The 22,616-nt window shown below is 36.1% G+C and overlaps 5 protein-coding genes across 8 annotated transcripts; 3 read left to right on the forward strand and 2 right to left on the reverse strand.

Moving 5' to 3' along the window:
• Positions 1-3,305: 3,305 nt before the first annotated feature.
• LOC125211545 (lipid phosphate phosphatase 2-like) lies at positions 3,306-6,373 on the forward strand. 3 transcript variants are annotated; one of them, XM_048111389.2, is made up of 9 exons: positions 3,306-3,457; positions 3,657-3,780; positions 4,476-4,700; positions 4,786-4,873; positions 4,970-5,079; positions 5,428-5,518; positions 5,601-5,789; positions 5,868-5,927; positions 6,075-6,373. In XM_048111389.2, the coding sequence occupies exons 2-9, from the start codon at positions 3,727-3,729 to the stop codon at positions 6,239-6,241; spliced, it is 984 nt and encodes a 327-aa protein (XP_047967346.1). In that variant the 5' UTR covers positions 3,306-3,457; positions 3,657-3,726; the 3' UTR covers positions 6,242-6,373. The 3 variants fall into 3 exon arrangements, with proteins under 3 accessions (XP_047967346.1, XP_047967347.1, XP_047967345.1); XM_048111390.2 differs by having other exon boundaries at positions 3,441-3,561; XM_048111388.2 differs by having other exon boundaries at positions 3,444-3,556.
• A 1,152-nt stretch (positions 6,374-7,525) lies between these two features.
• On the forward strand, positions 7,526-10,059 carry LOC125215764 (lipid phosphate phosphatase 2-like). 2 transcript variants are annotated; one of them, XM_089067090.1, is made up of 8 exons: positions 7,526-7,739; positions 8,418-8,652; positions 8,742-8,829; positions 8,918-9,027; positions 9,117-9,210; positions 9,281-9,469; positions 9,571-9,630; positions 9,781-10,059. In XM_089067090.1, exons 2-8 carry the CDS (start codon positions 8,437-8,439, stop codon positions 9,873-9,875), a joined length of 852 nt encoding a protein of 283 aa, XP_088923216.1. In that variant the 5' UTR covers positions 7,526-7,739; positions 8,418-8,436; the 3' UTR covers positions 9,876-10,059. The 2 variants fall into 2 exon arrangements, with proteins under 2 accessions (XP_088923216.1, XP_047973258.1); XM_048117301.2 differs by having other exon boundaries at positions 7,531-7,739; positions 9,784-10,059.
• Positions 10,060-10,089: 30 nt separating this feature from the next.
• Positions 10,090-10,921, reverse strand: LOC148930804 (two-component response regulator ARR10-like). Its single transcript, XM_089066616.1, has 3 exons — positions 10,801-10,921; positions 10,567-10,719; positions 10,090-10,463 (listed from the first exon to the last, which is right to left on the reverse strand). The coding sequence occupies exons 1-3, from the start codon at positions 10,919-10,921 to the stop codon at positions 10,090-10,092; spliced, it is 648 nt and encodes a 215-aa protein (XP_088922742.1).
• Positions 10,922-12,977: 2,056 nt separating this feature from the next.
• Positions 12,978-15,942, forward strand: LOC125212967 (zinc finger CCCH domain-containing protein 15-like). Its single transcript, XM_048113283.2, has 3 exons — positions 12,978-13,082; positions 13,406-14,119; positions 15,356-15,942. The coding sequence occupies exons 2-3, from the start codon at positions 13,445-13,447 to the stop codon at positions 15,683-15,685; spliced, it is 1,005 nt and encodes a 334-aa protein (XP_047969240.1). The 5' UTR covers positions 12,978-13,082; positions 13,406-13,444; the 3' UTR covers positions 15,686-15,942.
• A 656-nt stretch (positions 15,943-16,598) lies between these two features.
• On the reverse strand, positions 16,599-19,936 carry LOC148930805 (uncharacterized). Its single transcript, XM_089066617.1, has 3 exons — positions 19,426-19,936; positions 16,761-16,822; positions 16,599-16,661 (listed from the first exon to the last, which is right to left on the reverse strand). Exons 1-3 carry the CDS (start codon positions 19,934-19,936, stop codon positions 16,599-16,601), a joined length of 636 nt encoding a protein of 211 aa, XP_088922743.1.
• Positions 19,937-22,616: the final 2,680 nt, after the last annotated feature.

Raw genomic sequence — 22,616 nt, forward strand, 5'->3', positions numbered from 1 at the left:
GTAATCATTGCAATATTGCAATGATTGCTTTATAAATGAATTAGATTCCACCGAATTAGTTTCTTCGATGCTTCGTGTTTTACGTTTTGTCAATTAAAACTAAACAACAAACAAACAAACACGCGGCGAAGAAATCATGCATTCAAGCAATTCACATAACATGAAATTAATTCACATAATCAGAGCCAAAAATTGGCTCTGATACCAATTGATGGGGTTTGGTGCCCCTTGCACAGCGGAAGACTCGTACAAAACAAATAAATCAGATACGGATCTATTTGACTGATTATGCGATTAATCAATTCACATGTTAAACAGATAATTGCATGCTAGAACGCAAATAATTCATGCTCTAAGAAAGTAAATCCTAAAACATGAATTCTACGGTTTAGGGTTACCGATTTGATTCTCCAAAGAATCGTCGATTGCTCGCGCCTTCTCCACGTGATGATCTTCAATACTAGACCACGGATCTTCTCTCTGGTTCCCGAACTGTATCTCGATATCAGGGTGGGCTGATCTTATCAAAACACTAGGACTCGAATAAAGAAGACAGAAGAAATCCTTTTGGGAAAATGAGTGGAATTCGAAAATTCCTACAGCTGATGGGGCTGATATTTTCGAAAATTTCAGTAATGAAAATTGTGATTATTCTGTCTCCTTTATTCTCCTATTTATATTAAGTTCCTTTTGGGCCCAGACAGGGATCTATGGAAGGTTTTGGATATGGGCTCGCCCAATTAGCTTTTTACTAATTAAATTGAACCCACAATTTAATACAAGCTTATATTGGAATATTACGAGCAGCCACTACAGAAGTAATATTGAACTCTCCCCATCCAAATCCGAAATTACAAGTAATCCGGGTTTCCACTTTTATTATTTATTTCCCGCGCTTAAGATATAAATGTCCATTAATTAATCAATGTCTGCTATGGACTTAATTAATTAATATCTTATTAATTCCAAGAGTGGACTTAGCAAGAAACATTTATTTATTATTCATAGAGTAATAAAACTCCAACTGGCCAGTTTTTCGAATAATAAAACCTTGTTCGAGCTCCTCTTGAGGACATTATCAAACGAGACTCACCTCGTGCACGTTTCAACATAATAGCAATCCTAGCACCGCTAGATATTAATCACCACTACCCAATATATCAGGATTATTGGGTTGCGAAAAACCCGCACCATTTGATAAGTCAAAGTAGTGCATAATCAATACCGTATGCTCAATGCTAACATATGTAGATTAAGAAATAATATTTTATCAAGACCTAGTCTTTCAGTAGATAGCATAAAGACACGTCTTGCTGTTAGATCCGTTCAGTGCTATACCACACCAATGTCATCTTATTTCAGTAAGGCTTAGAAATATGCGGACTGACATTGCAACCTTTCACGATAGGTAGCCAAAGCCTATCTAGGTTGTGAAATTCTTCTTTTTCTTTTGCAAAGCATTGCATAGATCTGACCGTGTTACCTTAAAGTGGACGACGCCCACAACCGGTCTACTAAGCAAAAGACTTAGACTTTGTTTACTTCTTATGCATTTAAATGTTTATAAAACATCTTATAAATGCACAAGCAAACACAATGTAATAATAATAGTGATTCTATTCGTGCGGAACTGCTCGAATAATACTGAATCAGGTTAAAAGTGGATTATAGAGTTTTACGTATACAAGCAAGATTCTATTCGAGCGAAACTTGCTCGAAACATGCTTTTCAGTATACCAAACCTAACAGATACTCTATACATTCCTGTTCCCCACAGAAAAGAAAATGCATATAGATGATAACACTGGATTGTATGAAAAGCATGTTGCTTATCACAAATGGAACATTTCATCTGCTTAAGCTAAAATTCGATCCTTAATCAAAATCAAAGGAAAATTTTGATTGAGGCTCCTAATTCATCAAACAAACAATTTTAATTGGAAAGTCATATTCCATTTCAATACTAAATATTTTACTATTTGGGAACCCAAAACTTCACGTAGACATACTACATAATAGCATCAGTAAATATCATGCTATTCAAATTTTCTGTACCTAATCAAAAAATAATTTTAGATGTAGCAGGAATAAGGCCTCATTTGCCCAATCGGCAAGCATCACTTTTACTTTTTCCATCGTAGATGAAAAACTTCCATCGTAGTGATATACCCCTAACCTCCCACTCACTCCTTAATCACATATTTTTAGGCTTTAATTGTATATTTTTAGTTTAATATTATTTTTTAAATTAAATGACAATCTTGTAATTTTTCCAAAACCGTGAAAAAATAACTTTATGAGAATATATAAGATATATGTTCCAAACACAAAAGCCCACCGAACAAAGGCCCAATATAGGGCCTTGATAATGTACTCCTACGATTTTCATATAAATTTCAATATCTAGAATTGTATTTATTTGAAATAAAACTATGCATAGTTTCAAAAATATAATTTTTAATATACTAAAATTTTAAAAAAATGTATATAACAAAATATATCATATTAATCATATAGCATTAATTAAATAAAAGTAATGGCCATGTACGATATATATTCCCTCCCAAAACATCAATCTTTAAAATAAGTAATCAACAATAATTAATTATATAATACTTACACGTCTAAATAACAAAGAAATATTACTCCCATCGTCCCAGTTAAGTTTGGAACGAGTTTTAAAAAATATAAAGAAAAGTTGGTGAAAAAAGACAGTAGAATGTGGATCGGTGGATCCTAGTATTAGTTTTATAATAAAATGTGAATGGAAAAAGGTTAGTGGAATGTAGAGCCTAATACCATTTATGGAATATTCCAACCGAGACTTCTAAAGTGGGACACCCAAAAATGGTAAACCGAGACTCCTAAAGTGAAACGGAGAGAATAATATTAATTGATACTCTCTCCGTCGTCGAATAGGAGTCTCGGACTCCTGGTTCACTTTTACTATAGATGGTAATATGGTTTTACATTCAACTGACTCAGTTCGCTCACATATTACTTGAAACTAATAGTACAATTGAAATTTATATTCTCCTAATTTTTTTTACTTTTTTTTCTTAATATTTCTTAAAACGCAAGCTGATAAGAAATGAAATTTCTAATGGCGGAATGATGGATTAGTCAATAAATACCGAAGCTATTTTCCAATAAATATAGAGGTATTTATTCAACAAACACGGCGGCTGTATTCCATTAAAACGACATCCAACGTGGCCTTAAACGACAAACACTTTGATTTGCACAACTGCCCCAACCGTCGGCAGAGCACCTAATCTATTCTTTCCACTTCGCTTCATCACTCTCACTCACAGTTGGTCTTCCACTATCCCATTATCTCTAAACAATCACTAATCGTAATAATTACCAACCTTTTTTCTTCAATAAAAGCACTTAATCATTGTAGGCGAAGATTTGATGAAATTGGGCTCCATTGCTTTCAAGTTGAGACAGCTATGTAAGAAAATATCTCCGTTCAAAAATTTCCTTTAATAGCTCTCATTTTCAACCCCCAAATCGCAATGCCATTGGATTTTGCTGCCTTGTTGTCGGCACCGTTAAGTACTAGTGTTTAAAAAAGATTCTATTTTTCTTGCAATTTGGGTTCAGTATCTTTGAAAACTTTTATCTCACTCTGCCTTTTTTTTGTGGGTCAGCTCTCCTTCAAAAATCTTGAATTTTCGAGGTTTGGTTTCGTGGGTTTTGCTCCAATATTATTGTGCGAAAATGGGTTGGAAGATTTCTTTTTGTCCCAACACGAATTTCCGGACAATGTTTCAGGTTTGTTTGGTTGGGATTTTGGGCGATTATTCAGTTTATTTTAATTTTGTATGATTAGTATCTATGTTTATCAAGAATTTTGTTTAGTTGGTAGAATTTTGTAGTAGTTTATTTGTTGAAAATTTGAGAGACCAAGAACTTAGCTTGGATTAATGTTTTTTTTTTATTTGGTTGCTTTGGTATTCAATATGATATGATGTAGACTTGTATAGCTCTCATATCTGTAACTAAATTTGCAGAATTCTCTTGTGTATTTAATTTAGCATAATTAGGTGTCTTTGTTTATCAACAATTTTATGTAGTTGGTAGCTTTTAGTAGTTTATTTGTTGAAAATTGGAGCGACCAAGAACTTAAATTGGATTAATGTATTTTTTTCTTTGGTTGCTTTGGTATTCAATTTGATATGATGCAGACTTGTATAGCTCTCATTTTCTGTAACTAAATTTGCAGAATTAACCAAAAAAAAGAATAAAATTGTAGTGTTCAGTTCTTGATTGTGTAGTTTAAGTATCTCTAATTCAATTTCCAGAATTACTAAAAAGAAAGAGATAGAGAGAGGTGTTTGGTTCAACCTCTATCACTGTGTTTGAATAATGAATCCAACTTTGTCACTGCAATGCTGTATTCTTGAGTTTGGTAGTGTTTACTTATACAAATCGACGAGGCTTATGTGTTTATTTCCGCTATCAAACAGGTTAGGCCGAGTCAGTTTGAGCTAGAATGTCGACACACAATTAGGTCTCACGGGAGGCAGCTTGCTCGAGACCACAGGCAGGACTGGCTGATTTTGTTGCTACTCGTGGTCATAGAAATCGCTCTGAATGTCATCAACCCGTTCTATAGGTTCGTTGGGGAAGGCATGATGGAAGATCTCATGTATCCGATGAAGGAAAACACCGTCCCCCTTTGGGCAGTTCCCGTGAGTAGAAACGTTGTAGTAGTCGGTTTAACGTTACCAGCATAGCTGCTAACTTTATTTCAAATGAAATTTTGTGGTGAATTAGCTGTATGCGGTTTTCCTGCCTATGACCGTGTTTTTCCTCTACTACCTTCGGAGAAATGATGTGTATGATCTGCACCATAGCGTGCTAGGTATTGCTTTTTCGACTTTAGCCTTTCGATTTTGTGTTCGATGAGGAAAAAGGTAGTGGTTTTTGGCTGATGTTGTGAGGGTGAGTGTGATTGCAGGGCTGCTCTTTTCTGTGTTGATAACGGGAGTTCTCACGGATGCTATAAAAGACGCAGTTGGCCGCCCCCGGCCCGACTTTTTCTATCGTTGCTTTCCTGACGGGCGTGATGTATGTCATCTTAACATAACATATGGTCGTTTTAGATTTTGATCCGGTCAAAGTTAACTTAATTTGGGTTGCCTGTTTATTTTTTACGGCTCCGTAAAAAATTACCAAAAACGGATTGATTTCATTTATCCAGGATACGAAGGTTCAAAACATAATGTTCAGGACCAAAATCATAAAACGGCCATATGTTTAGGACTACTTTAGGAATTTAGTCTTAAGTTATATAAGTTGAAGCGTTGTTTTTGGTTAGAAAACTGTGTGTTTACGCATAAGGCTAAAGGTCTTAGATTCGAATCCATTGTCACATAATCTTTACTATTTCATCATGTGTAATCTTCTCGTAAATAGGAATATGATCGCTGGGGCAACGTCGTGTGCCATGGAGATCCGGCTGACATAAAAGAAGGGCACAAGAGTTTCCCGAGCGGTCATACTTCATGTAAGAATCCCCTCTCCACTTGAGGATGACGCTTGCCTTGGTCCGAGCTCATAGTCTTGACCACTCCACGAACATTTTGCAGGGTCGTTCGCAGGTCTAGGCTTTCTGGCCTTGTACTTGTCAGCGAAGATCCAATGCTTTGACCGCAGTGGGCACGTTGCAAAGCTGTGCATCGTCTTCCTCCCTATCCTCATTGCATGCCTCGTTGCTGTTTCTCGTGTGGACGACTACTGGCACCATTGGCAAGACGTGTTTGCCGGAGGCATCCTAGGTTCGTTCTCGTCCTGACTTTTCCACACGACAACACGATGCTGGTCGCATTTTCTTCATTACCGTCGTTGATTTGTAGGTCTTGTAGTTGCTACCTTTTGCTACCTGCAGTTTTTCCCACCTCCATACCAAAATGAAGGTATGTGTGAAACCCGAGAATCTGAGATTTCTACATGTGTGTGTTGGCCTAGCAGCAGAGTGATTAATGCTCGAGGCGAAACCTTTAAATTTAATGTTACAATTACCAAAAAAAAAACACGAAATGTGACAAGATATATTTTGCTAGGATGGGGTCCTTACGCATACTTCCGCGCTGTGGAGGACCTTCGTTCCAATTCTCTACCCCAAGACACGACGAACATGCTAGGGACGAACCAAGAACGAGCATCAACAAGTGTCGTAGGCTCGAATCTTGATTCAGCCTTTGATGCCATGGAGTCAGGAAGAAAATAGAACTACTTGATCAACTCTTGTGGCTAGGTACAAAAATCACTAGTTATTTTGTGTAGGTTGGTTTTCCATTTCTTCGTTATACTAATTTGTAAATAAGTGGTTTTAAACTAAAAGCGTGCTTTTGTTGATCTATTTTCACGCTTTTTCGTTAGGGCTTCAAACGTGCTCGTGTCCTCTCGAACCAAAATATCAAGCTTGTGCTCGGTTCGTAGATGACTCGTTCCATGTCTCGATTGAGCTGCAAATGACTCGTTTAACAACTTAAACAAGTTCTAAAATGGAAAATATTTTTTATAATTCAATATTTTATGAAAGAAGGATCAAATTAACTTGCCTCTTCCTTAAAGTTGCTAAAGGATTGTAACGGAATCAATTAATTTTTACTTTTGGAATTAAGGCGTGGCATATAAATTCTATGGTGACAATGATGGAAATTCACATAGAAAAAATTGCCATTTTTTAAAGAATTAATTGAATTTTATTACCAATCATCCAAGTAATTGCATTGATTAATCACAACTTGAAGCTAAAGAAGTTGTGGAGTCTAAATCTAACTCACTAATGTGATCATTAACGACAATTAGAAGAATTCACTATTGTTGGAAATAGAGTGATTAATCGGCTAACTAAAACAAAAATGGAAATGAAAATTTCATGTAATAATTATTTTCAATGAAAAAATTAGATCAAGCTGAATTAATACTCTGTGTTTCATTTCATAAAGCTCAAAGCTTCACAAAACACGTAGAAAAAAAAAAATCCAATTTTCATGTAATAATTAATGTTCATATGAATTGGTGCTTAAGGAGCAGCAAAGTAGCTACAACTACAAGATAAGAAATTATATACTCCTATGAAAAATGAAATTAATTGATTATTCCTACTAATTTTTAAAATTCTGTTAATTTAAACTTGATTTAATTAAATTTATTACTCCTAGTACTACTATTAAACTATTTAGCTTGATTCTTATTACAAATATGAGTAGTATTTTATTACTACCACTAGTAGTTTCTCTGCTTTTAATAATTTGTCACTAATTAATAGAAAATGAGTTGAAAAACTTAGTTGTATATAAATCTTATTTTTATATACTAGTTTTATAATAAAATATGAGAAAGAATTAGTTTATGGGAATGTGGGCGATTGCTAGAAATAATAAAAGTGAAATGTGACAATTGTTTTTTTTTTTTGGAAATGAATATAGGAGAGAGTATTAATGTATTGTTACAATATTGGAGATGTGAATTGAATTCTACCGCGTTTTTCAAATCAGCACTTATCTGGATTAATTTGGAATTTTGGAGTATTATTCACAGATAAAATAGAATCCAATCACCCATAGCTCTTTCTCTCCTTTCAAAAATAGAAAAATGGTTGAGAATTTATGCAGCAGATAGATTGCAGTAGTTTGCGTGAAGAAACCTCTCCGCGTATTGCCTTCCTGATTTTGCTCGTCTCTCTCGAACACGCGTTGATACTGCGCCGCTCTTCTCAGGTGAATTCCGGTTTTTTCTGTTTTTTTTTTTTTTTTAATTTTCAAATGCAGCTGCTCTTCCGTGTTACAGTCTCTCTTATCTCTATTTTTTATCTCTGTTTTTATTTATTTTTTATTATCACGTATTGGAGATAACTGAAAATTTGGTGGGAATCTGTTACTCCATAATTTTTCTGGTGAGATTTGTGCGTGTTGCTGCATAGTACTTTTTTGTATTGCTGCGAACGTAATTTTGTGTAAAATTTTGCTCAGTTTTGATATAATTATGCTTGGATTGCAAAGACGAAACTCGATCAATCAAAATGTCATCGCTACTGAAATTTTTGCGCGTTTGCTGTGTTTATGTTTTACTAAATAGGTAAAGTGAACTCTATCGATCGAATGTTCGTTCTCTATCAACATCAGATGGAAGTAAAATGAAATTTTACTGGAAAAACAGAAATTCACAAATGAAAACCTCAATTGAAGAAATGCGTTAGTGATTAAGGTGTAATTATGTGTGTTTATTTTGCTGTGCTGAAGGAAATTGAACTTATTAAATAATGGCCTTTGGAATATAATTTGGTTTCCCTCATTTTTGTTATTGTTTAACCATAAGTCTTTGTCGAAGGATAGCAGAGGTCAGATGAACTTCTTTTCTGCTGTCTCACAAGTTTTGGTGATCGTTTCCGGTTACAGTTTGTTTTAGGCTGTCAAGATGCCGGAGATTCAGTTGGGTGCTCACACATTTAGAACTCATGGTGCTCAAGTAGCCAGGTTTCACATGCATGATTGGCTCATACTTTTTCTGCTTGTCGCGATTGACATAGCCCTGAATGTCATTGAGCCATTTCACCGGTTTGTTGGTCAAGACATGATGACTGACCTGAAGTATCCGTTGAAAGATAACACCATCCCCTTTTGGGCTGTTCCGGTATGCAATGCCTTAAATCAGCACTGCGTTTCGATTGAGTTAAAGTAAAACAATTGCTGACTATTTGCTCTTTTTATAATTTGTGACAGATACTTGGAATACTATTGCCTATAACCATCATCCTTGTCTTCTACTTTATCCGACGAGATGTCTATGATTTACACCATACTATATTGGGTTCGACTCTCATTTCTCTGGCTGCCCTTTCCCATTGATCAAAAAGCTAAAGATTGATATAAAATTGTTTGTGTGCATTCACTTTCAGGACTGCTTTTCTCTGTACTTATAACTGCTGTTCTCACTGATGCAATCAAAGATGCTGTTGGCCGCCCTCGGCCTGACTTCTACTGGCGCTGCTTCCCCGATGGCAAACCTGTGAGTAGTCATCTTGGAATTCAGTAGTTTTAGACCCACAAACTGCGTTTGCAGCTCGTTAACTGGACTTTCCACACTTTGGTGGATAGTCTTTTCACAATGTGACAGGGTCTGTCCAGTGCACTGGATTAAAGAGTGTCATCAAAGAAGGTCATAAAAGTTTTCCCAGTGGACATACATCATGTGAGTGATTCGCTGCTATCTCCGTATACTGATTTGGTGTCTGAACTGAATACTGGCTGTGCTCATATAGGGTCCTTTGCCGGGCTTGGCTTCCTGGCGTGGTATCTGTCCGGGAAAATCAGAGTGTTTGATCGTAGAGGCCATGTAGCGAAGCTATGTCTCGTCTTTTTTCCATTACTCCTGGCAGCGTTAGTTGGAGTGTCGAGAGTTGATGATTATTGGCACCATTGGCAGGATGTCTTCACTGGAGGTTTATTAGGTAGTATTTCATATGAAATTTTTGGCATCCTTGGTTTCGTTTTACATGGTTTATGTGCGTGCTTTCTTGTACTAATAATCTGTGCTTGCTCAACAATGCAGGGTTGACAGTTGCCTCATTTTGTTACTTGCAATTTTTTCCTCCACCATATGACACAGACGGTACTCTTCTCTGCACTTATTTTCATTTCGTGATTCGTTTTCTGTTTCAAGTTAATATCTTGAGAATAGCTCTCGCGCCTTTTTTATATCCGGTGAAAGTTCTGATATGGTATTAAATTAAACGTTGAATTCTCGTTTGTGATGGCGAAGCAGGTTGGGCTCCTCATGCATATCTCAACATGGTGGCAGAGTCGCAGAGTGAAAACCGAGCATCAATGAACAATGGAAGCAATCTAACCGTATGAGAGTCGGAGTTTGAGACTGTGCAAGTCTGATATATCAAGTAGAAATGAGGCTAATCCATTTATTAAGAGGGTGCAGATTTTGACAAATTCTACTTTTGTTATAGCACTCCTATTATACTGTGAACTATGACTGCTGCTGGTTTTTTCTACTTGCTGAATTCTATAAAATAATTGAAATGTAAAAGGTGATCAAATTTCATGACTCATTTCAAAATTATCCTAACCAAATTGTAGGTGAATCTGCCAATTCATGGTTTTCACTTTCAGCCAGCTTCCTCCTCTTGATTTCTCTTGCTTCGTCGTTTTCTGACGAAGCAGGCCTCTTTCTTCTCGAATTCCCAGCTCGACTGCTTTCCCCATAACGCTCGTTTCCAACGTGAACAACTTCTCCCCTTTTTCCTGCCTTGGCTCCATGAGACTCTGCTTCTTCACAATCACTACTCTTGATTCCCATCATTCTAGTCTTTCTATAAACATGTTGCCACACATTCTTGAGATTCTTGGGAGTTATTGGTTTCTTGAGAAAGAAGCATGCCCCCTTCGCCATGGCTTCCTCGATCACACTCCTCTTTGGTTCCGCGGAAATCACTGAATGGCGAATGCATACGTTGTCAGTGTATTGATAAAATGAAATACGAGATAGAATACGAAAATATAATAGAAAAAAATATACCAATTATAGAAATCTTACATATGATGGGAATGTCCTTAATAAGATGTAGGCTCTTCATAAACTTGAAACAGTCCATTTCTTGCATTTCGACGTCGGCCATGATGAGATCGAACCGGTCCGATCGTTCTCGGAAAATGGATAGTGCAATTGTGGGCAGTTCGGTAGTCGTTACTGTTGTTATGAATAAAACCAATAGTTACAAACAAAAATTTAGAGTCATAGAGTAAGTAAATAAATGAACTAAAATGTTACCTCTATAGGAATAATTTTCCAATTGTGATGCTAACTTTAACAACGATTCTGTGTCATCATCAAGCAGAAGAATGCGAAGGCCTCGAAAAATTGAAGGAATTGTGTTTATTTCTTGATTCATCTCTGCGAAATTCATCACAATAATTTTGGTAGAAAAATGTCAATTTATGAAAAAATGAAAGACCATAAAGTGGAAAACAAATATTTTGAGTATCTTTTTATTTGTTCATAAATCTGGTGATTCTATCGATGCAATAATGTGGTTAGTAGATTCTATCAATCTAAATAAATGTTGGTGAACTTTAATTTAAGGCATTCCATCTTGATAAGAATCTGTCTGAATTTTATTATTGATTTTTATTTATTCAGAATCCATGAAAATCCAGTCATCCAGATTCCCTCCCTTCTCAGAAAATAAAGTGCATCGGATTTTTAGATAATTAATTCGTATAGCCAAATTAAGCATATCTATAAGATTCTTGAATCTAAATAATCATGCCCAATAAATTCTTGAATTTATGAATTAAAGATACTAATAGTCATAGACATGTTATAGAGTGTACACTCATATGCAAATTAACTACTCCCTCCGTCTACGAAAAATAGGTCTATTCCATTATCTCGTTTTGAAAAAATATTAATAAATAGATAAAATGGATAAAAAGAAAAGTAAGAGAGAATAATATAGAGAAGTCTCTTGTCTATATTACTCTCTCTCTCTTATTTCCTTTTTCTCCACTTTAACTATTTATTATCATATTTATAAAATGGGGGATAAAAATGGAATAACCTTATTTTTCGTGGACGGAAGGAGTATTAAGAGCATATATTAAGCTTGATAAATAGGTTTGGGCTTTTTTTTTCTCATTGTCAATTCATAGTTTGTACCTTTAAATTTTATTGAAGCATCCATACATCTTCACATGTTCATATCAAGTATGAGAATTTTTAGTATCGAGAACGTGAAAACATTGTACTACCACTTAAATTAATTATAAAATATTCACACTAGATGTAGATAAAGTATCTCGTTATTTTCTTGGCTTGGCCATTTTACTCTCTAAAAAAATGGAACGAAAATCCCACTATTGGAGAAGATGAAACTTCTATGTGAAGGTCAGTGAGAAGTTGCATGAGCTTTAACAAACCATGACATTACAACAAAAAAGCACTTTGTAATTGGTCAAAAACCAAAATTGATCATTGCCATATTTCACCAGATTTTAAAGCTAATTTAATGTTGTGATAAAGAAGCAATGTTGTTCGATCATAATCATGAGTCTTTGTCTGCTACAAATGGCTTTTTGTGTTAATTTAATCTAACTTTTGTATAAGAAAGAAAAAATTAAATTAAAAAATGCAAGAATTTGCAAGCCCACCAACAAGTTCAATCTTTCCCACAAATTAAAAATAACTTCTATATCAAGCAAATCAATTAAAATGTTTATTTCTAACTACAACGTGTGTTGCAACTGTGGTTTTCAACTAACTGCAAATTATATTGAGTAAGATTGATGAAAAGACCTGATTGAGATATGATGGATTTTGTTCCTCTAACAAACTATTTTCACAAATATTTATTATTAGCAAGCTAATAATAGTACTAATTGTCTATCTTGAGCCTCTTAAAGCTCTTTTAATTTGGTGTTGTGAAAAATGAATCATTTGTTTTTTTCAAGAAAAGAACTTAAGATAACTTGGGGAGAGATTCCAAAAATGATTAGGATAATCATCATTTTTAGAAATGCACATGTTTCACATATTTATGCAATTTGTTATTATTATTTTTGTTTAATCATTCAATTAATCGCTTAATAACCATGAAACTATAGTAGTTGGTGAAATAGTAGTGTAAATGAGTCTAAAATTAATTTCACCATATTATATGGAGTATAAAAAAGTTACTACTCCAAAATTACTCGTTAAAATTTTGAGTTGAACAATAATTGTTCAATTAAAATATAAATTATAGGATGATACATTAATTAAGCTACTTCATCTTGTTATGAATTTTCCCGCCAAATCACATTTAATATTCTGGTTAATTAGTTTGCCGAAAATACCCTTCAATGCAATTGAAGAGCATTCACCATGCAAGGGCACGCGCGTCAAATACAATCAGCTGAGCTCAGAGTATAAATTACGCCATCTTCTTCATCCTCTCCACCACTTCTCAAGTTTCTGCTTCTCTGAAAACCGCTCAATTCTCTCTCTCGCGTAGGAGCAGAAGGTGTTTTGAAGAGCAATTTGAAGCTTGCGCGTGAAGTTTGATTGCTAATCAAGTGAGTTAATCTACACAGTTTCTAGTTCAATTCATCGACGCAATTGAGCGATTAAATTATCCTCGATCGATTAGGTTTAAATTAGATCAATTCTGCAATGCGAAGAACTTTTATGTCATTTTAAATTAGATCGATTCTGCATTGCAGTGCGATGAAATTTTATGTCGCTCGCTTGCATATCACTCAATTAGAGATTTTCCTTCAAATTCAATAAGATTTCATTGATTAATCAGAAGAACTAGTTGCAATTTTTAAATATACAGCTCTCGATTTCAGAAGATTCATGAAATCTCATGTATTTTTGCCTTTTTATGGCGAAGCAGAGCACTGCGCAGAATTCGTATGCACCGCGGCTAGGAACTATGCAGAGAGAAATCTCAATCTCGACCGGAATCTCCACTATGCCTTTCAACGGTGAATTCGATTTCGATCTGAATCCGCTGATGTACTCGTCGATTTTCCCGCCAAATCATTCGTCAGGCTTCGAGAATAACTACCTAAACGACGACGGATCCTCCGATTTCTCTTCCGCTGGGGACGAGAAAGCCCTAGCTCCGTGCTTGCCCCAATTCCAGCAGATGCTGAGTCAGGACCTGACGAACCGCCACCGCATGGTGCTGACGCGCCTCCGCAGCGCGGCGAAGCAGGCGCAGACGCTCCGGCAGGAGAACGTCAATCTGAAAATGGCAAACCTCGATTTGAACAATCGGTTGAATCTTCTGCTCAATTCGCCGCCGCCGTTTCGTGGTGTGGCCGCCGATCCTCTTCCTGGTTTGGAAAATTTAGACGAAAGGATGCGCAAGATGAGCGTGGAAGAGGAGGGGACGAGTGAGAATGAGGCGGTGGCGCAGAGCCCCACTAGCGTGATGGATTCCGGTCAGGGTGGGCTAGGAGAGAAGCGTGTTCATTTGCCAAAGAGCATTTCAGTTCGCTCTAATGGCTATCTCAAGGCGGCGCGGGAGTATGCCAGCAGCAGCGGCAGCGGCAGCGGCGCCGGCCCCAAAGTTGTCAAAGCATTAAACGAAAACAATGGGACGGTAATTTTATTGCTTTAAGTAGTTACAGCACAGTGGTATATGCTAGCTTTCAATTATTATATAATATTGATTTGCATCAAGAAATTGGTGTTTTAGAACAGGAAGTTGTGACTGAGAAAAACTCTTTTATGCCATTCTTGATGATATTTAGCTGATCTCAATCTAATTGACTGAAAAAACTGTGTTTTCCTCTGTTATCTGTGTATCCTGATTCAAGTTTTTGCCATTGATGCAATTGCTAGCCAGTTTTGTTAGGATTCATACTTGTAAGGAGACGTTTACTTTGAGTGATAGGATAGATACATAAAATATCAGAGTACATGTTAAGGCTTACTTAGTCTATTGTTATGCTGTGAATGCAACAAAAGGTGTATGTGCAAGGTCCAAAAATTGTGATGCTAGCCAGTTTTGTTAAGACTCAAACTCTTGTATGCCATTCTTGATGATTTTAGAACTGATCTCAACAAAATTGATCTAATTGACTGAAAAACATAGAGTAGCCCAAATTGTCATTCTTAAAATCAATGGCTTCCTCTGTATATCCTGATTCATTTTTTTGCTTTTGATACTAGCCAGTTTTGTTAGGACTCACATTTTATGGAGACGTTTACTTTGAGAGATACGATAGATTGATAAGACATCGGAATAAAAGGTAGGTTAGGCATATGTCCTCTGTTATGCTGTGAATGCAGCAAAAGGTGTATGTGAAAGGTGATAAGAGGGAGCTGATCTCAACAAAATTGATCTAATTGACTGAGAAAACATAGGAGAATTTATCATTCTTGAAATCAAAATTCCTTCCTCTGTATCTCCAGATTCATGTTTGATGCTAGCCAGTTTGTTAGGATTCAAACTTGTAAGGAGACGTTTACTTCGAGTGATACGATAGCTTGATATAATATATGGTAGATTAGGCTCATTTAGTCCTCTGTTATGCTATGAATGCAGCAAAAGGTGTATGTGAAAGGTGGTAAAAAGGAGCTGATCTTAACAAAATTGATCTAATTGAATGAAAAAGCATAGCAGAGTTATCCCATATTGCCATTCTTGAACTAAGAATGCTTTCCTCTGTATCACCTCATTCATCTTTTGCTATTCATGCTAGCCAGTTTTGTTAGGATTCAAACTTGCAAGAAAACGTTTACTTTGAGTGAAAAATATCGAAATAAATAGTAGTAGTAGTAGTAGTAGTAGTAGATTAAGCTCATTTAGTCTTCTGTTATGCTATGGATGCAGCAAAAGGTATATGTGAAAGGCGGTAAGAAGGAGCAAGCGGTGGAACTCGAAGTGTACAATCAGGGCATGTTCAAGACTGAGCTCTGCAACAAATGGCAACAGACCGGAGCCTGCCCTTACGGAGCTAACTGCCAGTTTGCTCATGGCATTGCTGAACTCCGACCAGTCCTCCGCCACCCTCGTTACAAGACTGAGGTCTGCCGCATGGTCTTGAACGGCGTCCCTTGCCCCTACGGCCATCGCTGCCACTTCCGCCACACTCTCACCGAGGAGGAGGAGCTCGTGAGGGCCATGAATACCAGCACTCTTCAACCTATGAACTACCGGTAACACATCTTCATGTGATTACTCTTTATCTGTGCTTTGCATGAAAGAGAATGGTGTTATGTAGAAGTGGATTCGACGATGTAAGTAAATAAGCATCAAATGTGCTAGTAACATTGAGGCTTCGTTCGCATAGAATTCATGTGTCATCATTTTGAGACTTTTCTTTACGTTTAAATGTCATTATTCATAATAATGCTTTGCCACACTGATCACTTGGTTGAAAACTCATTTTTGCGATGTGTAGTCATCATTCATGCTAACTGTTTGCTGTGTCTTTTATGATATTACTACTATGTTTATGTCATGTATTAGAGTTATATACTTACAATATTAATATACTCCATAATCTAGAATGAAGTACTCCATTAATAGCCCAATAGTTGTAGCAGGCTTATGTTTTTATGGAAAATTGCTTAAAAATCATGAGGTTTGGTCAAGTTTTTGTCTATCTTGCAACTTTAAAAATTCCGCTAAAAAAACTATGAAGTTTTGATATGTTCGCAATTATCTCGTTGAGAAAAAAATGAGGTCATCCTTATGCAATATATCGCGTTTGTTTTTCAACCAGATGACAATGTTTTTTTATTAGTCGGTTAATTCATCGGCGTTGACGTTCATGTATGATTTTCCTGCCCCCATATTAGGTTCATCAAAAAAATCTACCCTGGAATAATTACAGATAAATCTAAACTCGTGATTTTTCAAACTGATTTTGAAAGTTGCAAACGAATACGAATTTGACCAAACACCATCATATTTCCACAACTTCCCCTTTTTTATTGCTCATGTACTATTGTAGTAGTATTGTGCGTGGATACTTATCATATCTTGAGCAGTAAGAATAAGATTAAAATAAATTACAAGGTAGAGATAATGTCATACTATCAAACTTTAGAAATATTGAATGAAACTACTTTCAATTTTCAACACCCCAAAAAAAGGGAAAAGAAACTAAAGGAGTTGCTGCACGACTATCAATCTACAATGGTTGAAATATACATCCAAAAAGTATGTCTAAATTTCTAAATTGCATTTTGTGGGACACCTACATATGCTATCATAGCATATATACATATACCTCCATGAACTTAGCCAAATAGTAGAAGACAATTATAAAGAATATTAGGGACCCACATCTGCCTACACAAAAGACCAAAATTATTACGATTACCCAATCATTTTTTCTATAATTGAATTTACACGAAATGATGCCCATATGATTTACCATGGGTGGGAATGATGGTAGAGTGAAAATGTGTTTCTTTTTATAAAGGGAAAAGTGGTTTACCTATGGCCCCATAAATCCATAATCCTGTAGAGCCGTTTGTCTACATAAATTAACTTCTTTTTATATGGTAACTGTGGAATTATCAAACTTTGTTGAATGGAAACAGAGAAAAAAATGAGTTTTACTACATAAAAAAGCTCTCATTTTTCGACTTCCTATTTTCGAGCACACCATGTACTCGCAAATTATGACAATTTCCCAAGCTAATATGATGCTCACAAATGTACAGAAATTACATTTTCTGATCTCATTTGATATTCCCGACCACTTTAGTGCTCGAAAAAGACTTCTTTTGTAGTGTTTATAAACATAAAACGGAGTGTAAATGGATATAGTACGTAAAATACAATAATTTTGTATTGTAAATGTTTTTCATTTCTGGATTAAATCATTTAAATTGTAACTAATCTTTGCATAGAATCGAATTCATGTACTGAAAATCAGCATTGTAGATTATTTCATGATTCAAAACTTTAGGACATACAAAAGTCAAAAAGTGGCTTGAAAATGTGTGAATAAAATATACTACTACTACAATATTATTTATTAAAATTTATATACTAAAGTTGTTCTAAACGAAAACAAATGTCACAATCGAAACGACTATCCCAAAATGGAAACATGCATGAGAAATATTGGATTATGAATAAGTTTTGTGAGTTCATTTCTACGTTGAAAGTTAGTTCTCTAAACTATTATCCCAACGCTCTTTCAATATCTACTTGTCCAATTTTTTGCATCAAACCAATTTCTCAAAATAGAAAAATAAGAAAATATCTTGAGGAAATAAATGGGTAATTGAGTGAAGTGACAAGTGACAGAATCCCACGACCTATATTGCTATAGATATGGAAAGAATAAAAAAAATGAGAAAATAAAAAGGGTGAGTGGCTTCAAACGGCTAAACACGAGCGGCGTCTCGATGCTCACGCGCCGCTATCTGTCCGGCTATCACCCGACACTGATTAGACACTCTCTAAATTTTATTTTTATTTTCCATTTTCCCAATCTCACATGTATATATTTCATCTTCTAATCATTGGTTTTTGGATTAATTGGAGTGTAATTATAATCGGAATTATTATTCGATTTTTTTTATATAAAAAAAATTGCCATATAACTTTCTTTTTAATTCACCCATAAATTTGTCCCTTTGATTTATAAAGTATGGTCCATATGAGTAGGAATATTCACCAATAAAATGGGCATATTTAACTCACAATATCAACTACTCAATCAATTGTTTTATACTCCCTCCATTTCATAGTAATGGAGGCAAAACTTTTCAGCACGGAGATTAAGAAAAATTGGGTTTGGTGAGTTAAGTAAAGAAAGAATAAAATGGAAAATGAAAAAGGTAGAGAGATGAAGATAGAAAAAAGTAAGAGAGAGTAAGAGCATCCACTATAGGTGGACAACTTTTGGTGGACAACTTTTTTTTTTGTCCATAGCCCCATTTTATTTGTCCACAGCCACAAAAAAAAGTGTCCGCAGCAATAGTGGACACTTTTTAGTGGAAAACTTTCACTTTATTTTTCTTGTTGTATATTTTAATTCAATTACAAATTATCGGACTAAAAATAATTCGAGATAAACGGCTAGTGCAATAAAATTAAAATTGAAAACTAAATTTTCGTCGGATTAAAGTGAGAGGAAAATTACAACGAAAATTTGATCTACGGAAATCACACATGTTGTTCATGCTACGCCGCCTCCCCTACGTGCCCAGATCTCTTCAATCAAATCGACCTGGAGTTGGTCATGTGCTGTGCTCCGGCGTATATCAGCGAAACGTTGGATCAGATATTCATTACTACGTGGTACACCCATCTGTATCGGCGCGGAGGCAACACCGTGACTTGTACTTGCACCATCTTCCGGCGCCCAACGTTCTGCAGCAAATCCTTCATCTTCTATTATCATATTGTGCAATATGATACACGCTACCATGATATCTGCGACATCATCTTCGTGCCACACTCGTGCCGGGCAGCGTAGAATGGCCCATCGCGCTTGGAGCACACCAAAAGCTCGCTCAACATCTTTCCTAGCGGCCTCTTGTTTGCGCGCAAAATATTGTCTCTTCGCTCCAGCCGGTTGCCGAAGTGTCTTGACGAATACGGGCCAACGAGGGTATATTCCATCTGCCAAATAGTATCCCCTGCGATACTGCGTGCCGTTTGCTACAAAACTGATCTCTGGACCTCTCCCCGGCACTCATCATTGAAGATAGGCGACGACTGCAGAACGTTGATGTCGTTGTTCGAACCTGCAACACCAAAATATGCATGCCAGATCCGCAAACGGTAGTCAGCAACGGCTTCGAGGATCATCGACGGATGTTTCTGCTTGAAACCGGTAGTGAACTGGCCTTTCCACGCCACCGGGCAGTTTTTCCACTCCCAATGCATGCAATCAATGCTGCCCATCATCCCGGGGAAACTGTGCACCGCACCGTGCATATCTAGCAGTCTCTGGCACTCATCAGGGGTTGGCTTTCGTAGGAACTCCGGACCAAAGACTTGCCGAATGCCCTTACAAAACTGCCGGAGCACATTTAGACTAGTCGTCTCACCCATCTGTAGGTATTCGTCGAACATATCAGCTGGTCCGGCATAGACAAGCTGCCTAATTGCAGAGGTGCATTTCTGCAAAGTAGACAGACCGATCCGGCCAGTGCAATCACTCCGGAGCGTGAAGCACTCGAACCGGTCCGCCAATGTCGTCGCTATATGGGTAAATAGCGGTCGGGACATTCTGAAACGCCGACGAAAAATCTCAGCCGGGTAACGAGGCTCATCGCTAAAGTAGTCGGCCAGAAGCCGCTCAGCCGCTCCGACATGGTCTCGTGGGATTGTCCGACGATGACGAATCTCACGAGGGATCGCCGCCGCCGCCTCCTCGTCGGCCTCCCTCTGCACCTCTTGAATCAAAGAATCCCATGCTTGATTCCACAAATCATCCATAACTGAAAAGTTTTTAGAGATAGAAAATTTGGATAGAGAGTGAAGAAGTGTGTGGAGAGAAGATGAAAATGGGAGGAATATTTATAAAAAAACAATTATAAATTCGAATTAAAAAAAAAAAGGAAAATCGGCGGACCGCCGCCGCGGCCGTCGCTTTTCTCTCTCCAACGCCCCGTCCTCGCCGCAAAGCCGGCGAACGTCCGTCCGCCCCCGGGGCGGACGCCTTCGCCCCTATAGATCGCCGCGGCTAAGCCGGGAAGGGGGCGGCCGGCGCGGCGGTGCTATAGTGGATGCTCTAAGGAGGTGTGGAAAAATGTATTGACTTTTACTAAAAAGGGAAATGACTCTATTACTATGGAACAGACGGAAATGGAAAAACGTCTCTATTACTATGGAACGGAGGGAGTACTTCACTCCTTCCAGACGGATGTCACATATAATGTTTTGTTCTGTATGTTAAATAGACATATTAATGTAAGAAGAAACTTTTTTTCTAAAAATAAAATTTAACATCTTTTATGGACAAACTAAAAGATAAAGTGCATATCTTGGGACGAATGAGGTATTAGATAAAGAAAAACAATTAGGCTCTAATAAAATTTCATTCCAAAATCAATTCGTGATAAAAGGAATGAACAAATTTGCAAATGCATATAAAAAAAAAGAAAATTCACATTATAAGTACGTATGATTTGCGCAAGAGAGTGGAATTTATCCATAACAATCTTAAATTTTAGGGGTAAAAAACTATTTTTATGTACATCTTGTAATAACAAAATAGGACACTGTATTTTTCATCGAATTACATCAAGTGAAGCACTTTCTAATTGGTGGTTGCAATAATGCACAACTTTTATGATAGCACTCCCATTCGGTGGAAATTAATTAAATAATTAATAAAAGTAGAATGTCTTATATTTCTTTTTCTTTTTCTTTCTTATTAATTAAAAAAAACGACATCAGAATCTCAATTTAGCTGACTTATAGATCGAATTCAGCTTTTGGGTTTCTCACAACTTGATTGACAAATCCCACAATAAAGCGATTTTAACAACTCCCATTCATTAATTCCAGTCTTTTCACTACACTTAAACAGTCTACCTATAGGAAAAATCATCTATAAATGTACAACCGTACACCACCGTATTCTGTCATTTCAATTTATAAAATATTAAATTAAATACTCGAGTACGAGTAGTAACTAGTAATATTTGATTTCAATAAGTCATTGCATAAATATAGGAGTATAATTTACATCTAACACATACACATTACACATATAAATTGCTATACAAAAATAATTGTACATAAAGTCCAGTTACTTTGTTTAGAGTAAATACTTTGTTTTAGTAATGATGATGATTATGTGTGTAAAATAATAAATATAAATAAAACACAAATGTACAATTGGCAATAATAAGGTAATAAAACTCAAAAGTGGTCCATGGTGACTTTTGTCTAGGGTTGAGAGAGATAGATTTAGAAATTCACATATCACGAAAGCAAAGAGAGACAAACCAACCACATCAAGTTCCACTTTTCTTTTCTCACTGCATTAATAATCTCTATAACCCCAAACTCTCCATAAATACTATCTCTATATACGCGTCGAGTTGAATTATTATTAGAATCATATTTATTGTAGTTGTATAAAATAGTAGGCATTATTTTCACTTCTAAGACATGGTAAATGACGAAACTACTTCCAGACAATTAAAAAGAAAGGAACAAATGATAAAATTGTCCAAAAATTATATTTGGAGTCGCGCCATAAGCGAGACATTTTTTTAACACGGAATTATGATAGGGCATGAGTGAATGTTACTCCCTTCTTCCGACATTAAAAGTCTCATTTGAGTTATGCACGAATTTTAAGAAATATAACGAAAAGTGAGTGAAATAGGTGAGCAAAATATGTGATCCACCTACTATTTATAGTAAAAGTGAACAATGACTTCTAATAGCAGATGGATTTAAAATGGTAAATTGAAACTCTTAATGACGGATTGAGGAAGTAACATATAACAAACTTATATATTCCATTATATATATATATTGCAATTAGATAATTATAAAATCATAACCTCATTATATACATTATATATATTTCCTCGTACCCTAAAATGTAAGAACTATTTCATTTTTAGTCTGCCCCTGAAAAATATCAACTTTCTAATTTTAGAAATTCAATTACATTACTAACAATGTAGACCTTATTATTTACTAACACTATTTCTACAATCATTTCTCTATCTCCATTTTATTTTACTAATTATGCATTAAACTCTTATATCCAATCAAATGTTCGTACTTTTTGAGGGATGGCTGAAGTAGTACGTGAGTGTGTGAACAAGTAGCCGGTGAGAAAATTTCAAGGCCTTGTAAATCGTGCTAGTGGACATTTCTACATTTCCCACAAACATGCCCTTAACCCTACTTGGACTACAATCTCAACACCAAATAAATCTCTAGCATTAGTATATACACACTTATATATACACCATAGATTGTGTGTGTGAGAGAGAGAGAAAAAAGAGATAGCGTTTGTCTCTACTCACACACACATCACGCTCAACCTAAAAGCTTGCATTCTTGCCTTTATATACAATTGGATTCTATCATTTCTTACCCTTGCCTTCCATTTCAACCTTCCCTTCTTACAAAAAAAATCAAATTTCTT

Source organism: Salvia hispanica, chromosome 3 (assembly GCF_029641045.1).
Source record: "Salvia hispanica isolate PSC_SH4W2 chromosome 3, Shi_PSC_v1, whole genome shotgun sequence".
In the NCBI taxonomy this organism is placed as follows: Eukaryota; Viridiplantae; Streptophyta; class Magnoliopsida; order Lamiales; family Lamiaceae; genus Salvia; species Salvia hispanica.